The 13,030-nt window shown below is 39.1% G+C and overlaps 1 protein-coding gene across 2 annotated transcripts in view; it reads right to left on the bottom strand.

Annotated features, from left to right (window-relative positions):
- Positions 1–344: 344 nt before the first annotated feature.
- Positions 345–13,030, bottom strand: part of LOC120523042 (neuronal PAS domain-containing protein 2-like) — a 169,618-nt gene continuing 156,932 nt past the window's right edge. For both annotated transcript variants that reach the window (XM_039743983.1, XM_039743981.1), the window contains exons 19-20: positions 6,038–6,221; positions 345–3,176 (exon numbers count right to left, since the gene is read on the bottom strand). In XM_039743983.1, the coding sequence (XP_039599917.1) occupies positions 3,003–3,176; positions 6,038–6,221 (358 nt within the window). In that variant the 3' untranslated portion in view covers positions 345–3,002. The remainder of the gene's footprint in view (positions 3,177–6,037; positions 6,222–13,030) is intronic.

Below are 13,030 nucleotides of genomic sequence, written 5' to 3' on the forward strand. Positions count from 1 at the left end.
CACTTCCACAAACTTGTGTTGTGAAGAGCAGACTTTGATAGATTCCTGTTCTTTAAATAACACAGGGGGCCCACTCACACCTGATTGTCATCCCATTGATTGAAAACACCAGACTCGAATTTCACCTTCAAACTTAACTGCTCATATACTTTTGTCACTCACAAATATGTAATATTCGATCATTTTCCTCAATAAATAAATGACCAAGTATAATATTTTTGTCTCATTTGTTTAACTGGTTTCTCTTTATCTACCTATCTATCTTTTTAGGACTTGAGTGAAAATCTGATGATGGTTTAGGTCATATTTGTACAGAAATATAGAAAATTCTAAAGGGTTCACAAACTTTCAAGCACAACTGTACAATACAGTATATGAAAACAATACATGTAACATTCTGAAACCCGCTTAGTCCATTTCCGAGTTGTGAAGGAAAAGAGCCTGTCCCTGCAGCACTGGGTGCATAGCAGAGAGCTTTCTTGAACCGGCACCAGTATACTGTAGAGCCCATTCACACAGAGGTCAATTTGAACCTGCCAATGAAAAAATGAATTCCTTCATTCATTTGAGTTTGTTGGGTTTTGGCACCAATGCAGACACAAAGAGAAAGCAGATACTCTACATACAGCAGGCAATAACTAGTTGTGGGATTTAAATGTAGGATGCTGGATCTGTGAGCCAGCAGTATTAACCACTGTGCCACCTGTATGTAGATACATGTATGTTAATGTCATATTTCTATAAATTAATTTTGAAGTAAAATAAAAAACAACATTTTAATAATTTGGACAGGATCAGCAAAATTATTTTTGAAGAAAAAAAAACAGCATATAAAATCTTAATAGCTTATTCATCCATATTCTAAACCTGCTTATTCGGATTAGAGTCTGGGGACACTAGAGCCTATCCCAGTAAGCACTGGGTGCAAGGCAGGGACAGTCCCTGAACAGGGTGCTAAGTCTATCACTGGGTGAACACACATACACAGGCCATTTTAGCATTGCCACTATATTCCTTATCTTCATATCTTTGGACTGGAGGGAAGCCACAAATGCAAAGGGAGAACATGCAAACTCCTCTTAGTGAGCATCAAGGACTTGTACCCTGGTTTCTTTATTCCTAGGCAGCTGTGCTATCACTGCACAGTTGTGCTATCGTAATAAAAGTAGGCAAACTAAAAAATAAGTAAAATCAAACGTGCATGTTGTAAATGATCTATCTACCTACAGTGTCTTCTGAACCAATTCGTTCCTTGGCAGGTTCACAGGGTGCTAGAACCTGCAGGGTGCAAGACAGAAAACATCTAAAGTTTGGACACCAGTGTCCATTACAAGGCACACACCAATGCTTACTTATACAGGGCCATTTTTTAGTTGTGGATCAAAAGGAAATGAATGAGAGATGGGGGAGAGGCAGAAATACCCAGAGAAAGAAACATTCAACCAGTCAGAATGCAAACTCCACCAAAAAGCGACTGGGCAGGACTTAAACCCATTCTGCAAGAAAAGTGATACAGTGGCACACTCCATAGCATAAATATGCCCTGTTTTAAATAAAAAAAAGTTTTAAATAAAAATTAATTTAACTGAAAATGTTATACATTGTAATGTTAAAAATCAAATGTGTCCATTTGTAATTCATTCATTTTTGTTGTGTTATAAATTTCAGAATTTAAAGCGGATACCATATGACCTGCAAATCTTGACCGTGTGTAACTAAGAAAGGAAGCCATTAATGACTGTATAGGGGTGCATGATTTGTGACCTGACCAGAGGTTAGGATGGGAACATTTGGATATGACATTATTTCAAAACCTTTTATTGTTCAATGCTGTTTTACTTTTGTTTAAGTTATTGGATGACTTGAATGGTCACATTCTGCCACAGTTAAGCCTTTCCTCAAATCACTTACCCTTATTGTGCTAAAATTCTGTGAATCTTGGGGGATGTAGGCACATGTTTACAATTTTACAGTTCAATAAAGAATGACTACAGGCTACTAGTGCAAGGCCTACAGACTTGCCTAATAATATATAAACTATTATCAGAAACAATGCTCTTCCACAACTCCAAGCAAACTGTTCTTTCTTTCCTTTTAACAGTTTAGAATTCCCTGAGTGTGGAACATATGCTTGACTAGTCCCCATGAAATGAACAAGACATCTCTCAAATATCTGGCCTAGTGGGTGTCTCCTCAAGTACCACAGCCAATATTTATTCAAAAAAGACCAAAAATTATATTAATGGCAATGGCTAGCCCTCCACTGCCCCTGCTGGTGGTTCTTACAATGTACAAATAATTTAAACGTAATAAATGTATTACCTACACTTATTGGAAATCTACATGGTATTAGATAGACACTTAAGTAGCTTACAAAATAATTTTATAGCATGCACACTATTTTGTGAAAGAAAATGGAGTTACTGATTTTGATTGTCCAAGAAACCAAATAAACAGCATCAAAGTACCTCAGTCTCCCATAGGACAGCAATATATTTTAGTTATTTTGAGATAAACCTGAGAAGCAAGGAGGAATATGTTAACCTGCATAAGAAAATGCTTTGCCCCAAAATTAATCAGTTTAGAGGAAAGTGATTATTTTATTATTTTAATAAATATTGTTATTATAGTGTCTATAACTGTTCAGTCTTCAGTGTAAAGAAGTCTATGCATTACATAGATGACTATGTAGGTTCAAAACTATGAAATCAATAAATCAGTAAGTGCTGAGCTGTGTAGTGCAAAAACAAAAGTATCCCCAGTCCTAACCATGCTGCTTTACAACAGGCATTTATATTTAAAAGTAAATTTAAAAAGCCAGTTAAATATGCCCTGTAATGTTAAAACTCCCTGATTTTTTTTCAATTTGTGCAGTGTTTAAGAGTCTAATAAAACAGTAGTAATAAGTTATTTTTTTCTGTGTGTTTGTGTGTGCGCAAATGTGAAAAGAAAGGCCCTGTCCACACAGTCAAAAATATATTGTCCGCTTTGGCAGAAATCGCCTATCTCTGCTTTTGCAAGCTTGATTCTGAGAGACTGCTGGCTTGCTGTGCAGTAGTCTGCCTTTGTTGTTGAGGGTGGTACCCTAAGGTGCCTTGGGGCTGCTGCTGATACGTGGAAGGGAGGTGCAGAGGGTCCGATTGTTCATTGTGTTGAGTACTGCTTGAAGGAATTTGCTGGAAGAGATAAGACAAGACGTGAGGACAAACAGGCTAACCAGAAAGTGGTCAGAGCTTAAACATCTTAGAAATAAACCCTTTAGTCTTTATGTACATGATCTTCAATTTTAACTTAACATGAATCATTAATATTCTGAAACTAAATATGACCTGTACAATGTTCAATGGAAAAAATACATATAAAGAAGAATATTTTTTATTTGTTGTCAGCAATTCCACACAGATTTCTAAAATTGTACTGTGTAAGTGCTTTTACTAACAATTTCCAAAAAACAATTGCATATTGCAGGCTTTTAAGGTGGTATGAAAAATAAACACAGAGTACAACTATTTCACATTTAATTTCAATGATTTACAATAAATAGTTGAATTGTTAAAGATGTAACATACTACACGTAACATTCTCAGACCTGGTTATCCAGTTCACAGTCAGGGAGGATCAGAGCCTGTTATGGTTGCAGAAAGCAGGAACCAACTCAGCATGGCGGTTGTTAAAGAGGCAAACAGAAATAATGCTTTTACCGTTTCATTAAATTTGGACAAAGAAGCTGGTTGAGAGGTGACGAAGCTGTCCCTTTTCAGCAAGCATAGACATTTAAAGATCCACTGTCGCATACAGTACATATCCATCACTAATCTAAACCATTAGCCCAGGCAGAAATTAATTTTAATGAAACAAAAATATTAAAAGATATCTCAAGAGCATTCCGGAATGGTTAAATATGGTGGTGGAGTTTAATGTGTGAGCCAGTCAAGGTACAGTACCCCTGCTAAAAACTGGGTTTCTGCTCCCATTTGGCTCACTTGGCTAGGTCACTGGTTGTCTCTGGCATGTGGGTTATTCAAAGTAAGGAAATAGACAAGGCAGGATTTCAAAATTCAAAGGAAAAGGTATAAATTGCATACGATTTTGTTAATTTGCTACTTTAAATAAACACTTCTTCTCTGGTATAATGTTAAAAAGGGAGACACCTTATCCTGCTGTCTGTTTGCACGGAACAATAAGATTGAAGAAAAAAACGGGGGTTTAAATCCTGTAATGTCAAACTTTTGTGAGTATTACAGAGTCTGAGAAGTTTGGGGCTCATTTTTTTCTGTGAAAATCTGGTATCCTGTCTGCTGCACATCTGAAAGTGTAATGGCTGATATGCTTTGTAAGTGCAGGATTAGCTGCAAGAAGCACTTCAGAGCTAGTCATGTTACGATGTACACACCATACATACTGAAGGTTAGTGAGCAAAGCAACTCACCTCAAAAATGAATTTTTATAAGTTGCAGTGTGTTAAAGACATGTTGTACAATGCAGCTGTAACCATATGAACATTTTGGGACAGTGGTTAGCTCATTGGCTCACAACTCAGACTTAGCTTGACACAAAGTGCGTCAACCTGAATCTTTCAATATTACTATAAGGAATTTATTTCCCAAAAGACTATATGTCACAGCTTGGCTCATATAGACAAACAGATTCAGAAGAGAACTCTACCAGTGATGTAAAAAGATGAGTTTAGTTGGACATAGCAAGCTAATGAGAATCTAGAAAAAAAAATGATGAAGCCACTACCAGTGGACTGATACATAAAAAATGTCAAGGCCATAAATGTGTCTGCCTTGTCAAGGGGAATGTTAAAAAAAATTTCAGAAGAAAAAGTCTATTAAACAAAAACCAACAGAGGGTGTTGCTCATAGTGAAGGCCCCCCTAATAACAGCTGGTAGCTGTAGTTGGTATCTCATGGTGTGCCTCTTCATTGTCTAAGGTGCTGAAATGTCAATTCCAAGGCTGCCAGTTTAGTTTCCTATAATGCCTCAATGTGTGACTCCTTTGTAAAAAATGCAATGGCTCTGCTCTAAATAGTAACTCCAACTTAGTCTTGGCGCGTGCGCATGTGTATGTCATTGAATCCTGTGGTAAAGTAGTACCCGACCAGGGCTTCTTCATGACTTTTATCTGTTACTACCAGGGCCAGCTTCAGCTGTCCATGGAAAAGCAGGGTCTGTAATGTATAGATGGCTATACGTGACAATAATGGCCATACAGATCTATACAGTACGGCATATACTGATAGTTTAGCTGGGGAAGCATCATCTTGTACATTAAATGTGTACTGATCACTGATTCGTTCTCACAAATTCAGGCTTTTTCCATTTAAAAAAAACTTAAGTTGTTGTATTTTAGTTTGTCCCGCTGTCCAATCTATATATGTAATATTAATAAGACACATTAGTCATTTGTGTCCATGCTGCACCCAATGCTGTCAGGCAAAGCACTGATGTCCTGCAACCCTGAACTGAATGAAAGGTTTAGAAAATGAATGGTTAGATGTATATTTATAAAGTATCAGCATACACCATACGAATCAGACTGGAACACCAGCCTCAATCAATTTATTTCTGCAGTAAGTCGGGTTTCTTCTCAACATTCATGCAGTCTGGCTTTTCACCAATACCTGTGCCATGACACTGCTTGTTTTTAGGCTGTTGTCTTCTCAAAAATGGACAAGTGCAACTGTCTGCTGCCGAATTAGTTTATTCTGTCTCTTGCTATACACAAACAACTAATCTGCTGGCTTGCCATTGCTGTTTAAATCCAGTTAAAACTGTTCTCTTGGCCAGTATGCTCCTCCAGTTTCTGGCCTCTCCATACTTTTTTTCTATAAAGATTTGGTTCTGCTTGTGCCTGCCTGCTAACTGTCCGACTGTCTTCTCTCTAACTCCATCCAAATGACCTCATGTTTACTGATTTTCAAAAGCCTCTTGAAGATCCATCTAGGACTAACTACCTTAAGTTTCTTGTACTCAACTTTAAATTTCATTATCCATTGCGCATTAAATTAGTAACCATTGAAATGACCTGTACCTGTAGGTACTGTGGTTGAGGCTGAAGCTGCATAGTTTTGATTTGCTGAGGTTGGGTGGGTTGTGTGGCTGCAAATCCAGGGTGAATTACTGCTGATCCAATCAGTACAGTGGTGGATACAACTGGGGTACTGTTACTGGAAGCCTGGGTTCCTCCACTGTGTAGTCTCTGATTATGAAGAAACCTGAACAGAGACAACAGGAGAAGGTCTTTGAATGCTATGAAATAAACACCATTTTAGAAAGATGGCCTTCAATACTGGGCCGCTGATTAAAATACATAGGAGTCTGGCACCATGACTTTGGCGGCTGTGCATTCTGTTTATAGCAGAACTCCAAACCAGAGCCTTTTCCTCAACTCTACCTTAAAGCACAGGGGTGACATAACACTTCAAAGTTATGATTTATTTTGTCATCTCTCTGTTGCTGCTCAACAATTTTCCAGTACCTCAACAACTTTCCAGTACCTCAACAATTTTCCTCCCACAAAATCACTGCTTTCTTTCCTTCTTGCAGCAGATGGGTCCATTAAGCTCTTCAAAATTGTGCTGTATCTTGTGTCATTAGTTCTCTTTCTCTTAGCAAAGTTTGACATTAAAGACAAAACACATTTTGCTGTCATCCATATTGTTTACACCACATGCAGTTAAGATGAGGGCTACTAACACAAGAAAACTGCAGCACAGGGATATCATTGCTGGACTCCACATTAAAATTCACTGTCAACAGATTGTGCCACTGTTTATACTGGCAGAGATGCTCTACAAACAAAAGGACATCTACTGCCATCTGCTGCTTTGTCACAAATTTAGACATGCCATCATTTCCTAATTTTCAATAAACTTATCTTTGTTTTGAAAAATGACTCCCACATGTTTTGGAAGGTCCATTGAGGAAGTGACATAAATGAGTGAAAGGTGTAATGCAGATTAAACTGTCCAGCCAGGAGCTTGTTAAATGACTTGCTTTAGATCTGAACTCTCCATTCCCACTATTCTGTTCAAGTTGAAAGACAAGACATGCACCCTTTTAGAAACATTTGATGATATTCAGAAATGCCGTAAATAGTCTGCATAGAAAAAAAACCCATCACAACTGGTTCCTGAAATCCCATTCTGATCCCAGAAAAAACAGACCCTATTCTCCACTTGGCATCACTTTTTTTGCATTGCATTGTAATCTGGTGCCGCACTGTTCGCTGCTACATTTAGATGTGATGAGCCAGTGTCACTGTGGTTATATAGTGAGCTAAACAAAAGTGCCAAGGTAAGTTGTCCTTTTCACTTTTAATTACTTTTCACAGTTCCATTTCATTTATCAGTAACGGGGAATTTTCAGTTTTCTCACTTCATGCTGAAAACCCTTTTAAAGTTCATAATGGAGTGAGCTAATAACACAAATGGAAATAATGCAAAACAATTTATAATGTTATTTAATATAAAAGCTGACCAGTAAATCATTGTACTCCCCGAGAATCTCCATTATACTAAACAGATAATTCAGAACTTGAGTACATTCTTGTTTATGCTACCCTCGAACATCTACTCCTGGTTCAGTGTTATAGTACACACGTCCATTGGTTTACCTTACCTGAAAACACAGCCTCATATTCCAGTCATGCTAATGACACCCAGTGTGACAGTTACTCTTAGATGAGCGTCAGCCATAGTCAAGCCCACTTTCTATCTCAATGACATCAGTTGTTATAATGTATTCGTTTAAATGCCAGATGAAATGACATCATGTTGACAGTCTTGGGTTTATTGGGTCAGTATTGCTACACGTTCACAGTACAGTGAAGTTCTTACTTGCTTGTGCTAATGAACATGCAATGGGTCCCCAGTTTCTGGCACAATGTTTATTAAGTGTAACAACTTCACATCAAAACTTGTGCCACCCTTAACTGAAATACGTTTGTTAAGAGTAAAAGGACATACATGCACCAAGTTTCAATGACAATTTCAGCAGCTTCACTCCCTGGTGAATATTCATTTCATGACAATCATCACAATGTTAATATTTTTGTAAACTCTCCTCACAAAGAGAACCACAATTATATGAAATAAGTTTCACTAGTACACTGGAGACCTTTAGATCCTGACCTGATAATATTTGCAAGGTGAATGTGGATTAAAAGGCTATGTGGGGCTGAAGAGCCTGTTTTTATAAAAGTTTTCTTATATTTAAATATTGTAGCCACAATTAAGAGTTCATGCTGCCACTAATGTAACATTACCTTAAGGTGTGTTTGCATCCTCCTATCTCATGCCATAATCACTCCTCATCTAGCAAATACATCTTCAGCAGTCTTTATTCACAAGGTACAGTACAGACAGACTAGTGCAAGTTCCAAATTCAGCCACTAGGGTCACGACTTTAGCCAAACATAGTGATTACATCACAACTCAGCTACACTGACGTGCAGTGGGATGTAAGACAATCCAAGAAACTCTGCTATTAACTTACCAAGATGTTAACACTTCACAGTAAGGGTATGTGCAGAGCTGTGACAGAACCAAGATATTCTGTCACAAGTCTGCTGCACTTGGGGAATTAGGCTTTCATTAGGCTTTTCCAGATCTGTTTTTTGAGGCTTCATCAATTGAAACATTCAAGTGAAGGGTAAAAACCAACCTCTTTTCTTTTGTCACATCTTGGTTTCTGGATGTGGCATTTGGTCCAACTGCTCTACTGCCAAACTGTTTTCTGTCATCTGAGATACAGGAGTCTTGAAATCTTCCGATGGAAACATTCTTTCATCAGATTGCATGGCCTCTACAATAGAATGCCCAGTATGGGTTGGGTGTCTAGTTGGCTGAACTCTCACAAGTGACCGTGGACCTTCCGGAGGTTTAATTATTTCAGGGAGGCTGCTGACTGGAGCTTTTGTATTCCTCTGCTCAATTGTGAACTGGCTATAGTTCAACAATTAATGAGTGAACAGATATTGTTGGTTTCCTTGTATGTTAAACAGTTTTACTTTAATTTCCATTGTAAATTATTCTCTGTTATTGAGGTCTGGACTTATTTGACATACACATAATGTCAGCATTTCTATTTGTACTTGTACTTCAGATTTAAACCTGTGTAGGACAGACTGGAATGATCCTCTCTGCTATGCTTGGAACACAGGTCTTTGACCTTACACCAGACAGCCTTAATGCTAGCTAAAAAGTCCCAGTTTCCATGACGAGGCCCCTCTTCTGAATGCAGTCTTTGCTCCTTATCTGATAAGATGATCGATCCCAGACCAAGTAACATCACAGAAACATCTCTTAGAGGCACCATTTGGATACACAAATTTGAACAAAGAGCCATAATTCAACAATTGGCAACCCTGATGGACAAAGTTTTCTCCAACAATCAACCAAAAAGGATGGTCTTATGTGCATCTAAGAAACCAATAGCTCCTTCCTTTAAAACCACCACAGACACTCCAGATGTTGCTTCTTCTATCAGCTCACTCTTTAAACCCAGCCATAACTTAACCATGATAGCAGAGACCTAGTGCTTATAGGACATGGCCGTGACAAAGGCTAGATTAATCCCTTCCACTCCAAAGGGTAACTGGTACTAGACAGGAAAAATGGAAGAATGTCCATAAAACGTGTTGGACGACAGTTGCCATTAGTATACACCTTGCTTAGATGCATTGTCTTGCTGAAAATGATAGCTGACTGATCACCAGCTTACTCAGCATAAGTGAATTCACTAGCAACAAAGGACCAAGACAGTGCGTTTGAACCTCAAACAGAAACTGCTGCACTGCTCACAATCAGAAGGTGCAACCAAGGAGGTAAACTGCTGAATGCAGAGAGAAAAGTGGACTGAAGACTCTTCCACATGTGTTGAAAAAGATGACCAGGAAAGGAACAAAGGATCGCTTACATCAAAACATAAGTAAACCTGCTTTGATTCCGAGAACTACTAATTATAATTTAGTAGGTAGGATAAAGCCAGCTATTGTATTACGGTACTGAGTTCACTGTAACTGAAAGGTTATGACCTTGTGAGGTATAGGTTCTAGCTGTTATAAGTTTCTTCCTAAATTTCTTAAAATTTTACAGAGCACCATCTCACACACATAGAAACTCTGTGGTGGAAGATAAACCAGTGTGGACTAGCAGGGAGTAAAAGAAATGCCATGGTGCGGCAACAGAAGCTTAATAATTAGCTAAAGACATTATCCATCCAACCACATGAATTGAAAGACCAGAATTCAAACTTAGGTGCATTTTCCTATAGTAGGGAAAAGATCTACCAAAGTCAAAAGAGAATACGTAAGCTATATGCCTTTTCTATAAGACTGAAAAAGTTCCACTAAGCTGTAATAACTTGAGTTTGTGTTGTTTGTTAATGTCCATCTTTTATATCACTCCCTGTATTTAAATATACATATATACATACTAGGGGGCTTTACCCCCTCATTGCTTTTTCTCACTAACCCCCCGCCCCACTACGCGCTGCGGTCACTCCTCTGAAACCCCTCTTAAACGATGATACAATGGAAAACAAATACTTTTTTTTTTTTTTTACCTCCTCTTTGCTCGATCAGCTGCCGGCTTACTGCTGCTGGCATGCCACGTGATCAGCATCTCGTGTGGCACTTCAAATGTTTAAAAGCCTATACAGCATCTGTCCTTTTGTCTCACTGCTTTGTCTCACTTCTCCCCCAGACATCCTCAAACACTATTCGATCTCTTTTCGCTGTTCCATTATTTCACAGAGTAATATTTTCAGTTTGTTTGTGCTAATGAGATCTTTACTATCATTTTTTTGAGACTTTTGAATTTTTCTACTTACATTATCTCTAACCTGCTCTGCATTTGTATCTTCGTCTTTTTCCGGCCCTAGGTATGGTTAAATCTCTTGGCACAAAGTCTAGTCTCGCGGGACGTGAAAGTGTTTTTCTGAGAAGGTCACATCTTCTCTCTCTGAACAGACCTCGTCTCGTCCCAAGTTTTTTTATATACAGTAATCCCTCCTCGATAGATGAAAAGACAAGACAGAGATGACAGTTCTTTCTCACAATTAAAAGAATGGAAATATATCTTCTCTTCAAAGGAATGCGTGTCAGGAGCAGAGAATGTCAGAGAGAGAGAGAGCGAGAGAAAAGCAAACAATCAAAAAATCAATACGTGCTTTTGGGTTTTTAAGTATGCAGAAGCACCGCGATAAAGCAGCATTTTTTAGAGGAGCGTCGGTATCCTCTAGGCAAACAGCTTCTGTGCAAACAGCCTCTCTGCTCACACCCCCTCCGTCAGGCAGAGAGAGTGAGAGAGACTGAGAAAAGCAAACAATCAAGCACCACGCGGAAAGCATATCGTATATCATTGAGGAGTTTTAGTTAATAGGTAATACGTGCTCTGATTGGGTAGCTTCTCAGCCATCCGCCAATAGCGTCCATTGTATGAAATCAACTGGGCAAACAAACTGAGGAAGTATGTACCATAAATTAAAAGACCCAGTGTCCGCAGAAATCCGCGAACTAGCGAAAAATCCGTGATATATATTTAGATATGCTTACATTTAAAATCCGCGATGGAGTGAAGCCGCGAAAGTCGAAGCGCAATATAGCGAGGGATCACTGTAATAGATATACACACATATACAGGTGCCGGTCATAAAATTAGAATATCATGACAAAGTTGATTTATTTCAGTAATTCCATTCAAAAAGTGAAACTTGTATATTAGATTCATTCATTACACACAGACTGATGTATTTCAAATGTTTATTTCTTTTAATTTTGATGATTATAACTGACAACTAATGAAAGTCCCAAATTCAGTATCTCAGAAAGTTAGAATATCAATTAAGACCAATGCAAAAAGGATTTTTAGAAATGTTGGCCAACTGAAAGGTATGAACATGAAAAGTATGAGCATGTACAGCACTCAATATTTAGTTGGGGCTCCTTTGGCCTGGATTACTGCAGCAATGCGGCGTGGCATGGAGTCGATCAGTCTGTGGCACTGCTCAGGTGTGATGAGAGCCCATGTTGCTCTGATAGTGGCGTTCAGCTCTTCTGAATTGTTGGGTCTGGCGTATTGCATCTTCCTATTCACAATACCCCATAGATTTTCTATGGGGTCAAGGTCAGGCGAGTTTGCTGGCCAATCAAGAACAGGGATACCATGGTCCTTAAACCAGGTACTGGTAGCTTTGGCACTGTGTGCAGGTGCCAGGTCCTGTTGGAAAATGAAATCTGCATCTCCATAAAGTTCGTCAGCAGCAGGAAGCATGAAGTGCTCTAAAACTTCCTGGTAGGCGGCTGCGTTGACCTTGGACCTCAGAAAACACAATGGACCAACACCAGCAGATGACATGGCACCCCAAACCATCACTGACTGTGGAAACTTTACACTGGACCTCAAGCAACATGGATTCTGTGCCTCTCCTCTCTTCCTCCAGACTCTGGGACCTTGATTTCCAAAGGAAATGCAAAATTTACTTTCATCAGAGAACATAACTTTGGACCACTCAGCAGCAGTCCAGTCCTTTTGTCTTTAGCCCAGGCGAGGCGCTTCTGACGCTGTCTCTTGTTCAAGAGTGGCTTGACACAAGGAATGCGACAGCTGAAACCCATGTCTTGCATACATCTGTGCGTGGTGGTTCTTGAAGCACTGACTCCAGCTGCAGTCCACTCTTTGTGAATCTCCCCCACAGTTTTGAATGGGTTTTGTTTCACAATCCTCTCCAGGGTGCGGTTATCCCTATTGCTTGTACACTTTTTCTACCACATCTTGTCCTTCCCTTCGCCTCTCTATTAATGTGCTTGGACACAGAGCTCTGTGAACAGCCAGCCTCTTTAGCAATGACCTTTTGTGTCTTGCCCTCCTTGTGCAAGGTGTCAATGGTCGTCTTTTGGACAACTGTCAAGTCAGCAGTCTTCCCCATGATTGTGTAGCCCACAGAACTAGACTGAGAGACCATTTAAAGGCTTTTGCAGGTGTTTTGAGTTAATTAGCTGATTAGAGTGTGGCACCAGGTG

The sequence above is a fragment of the Polypterus senegalus genome, chromosome 2 (assembly GCF_016835505.1).
Source record: "Polypterus senegalus isolate Bchr_013 chromosome 2, ASM1683550v1, whole genome shotgun sequence".
In the NCBI taxonomy this organism is placed as follows: domain Eukaryota; kingdom Metazoa; phylum Chordata; class Cladistia; order Polypteriformes; family Polypteridae; genus Polypterus; species Polypterus senegalus.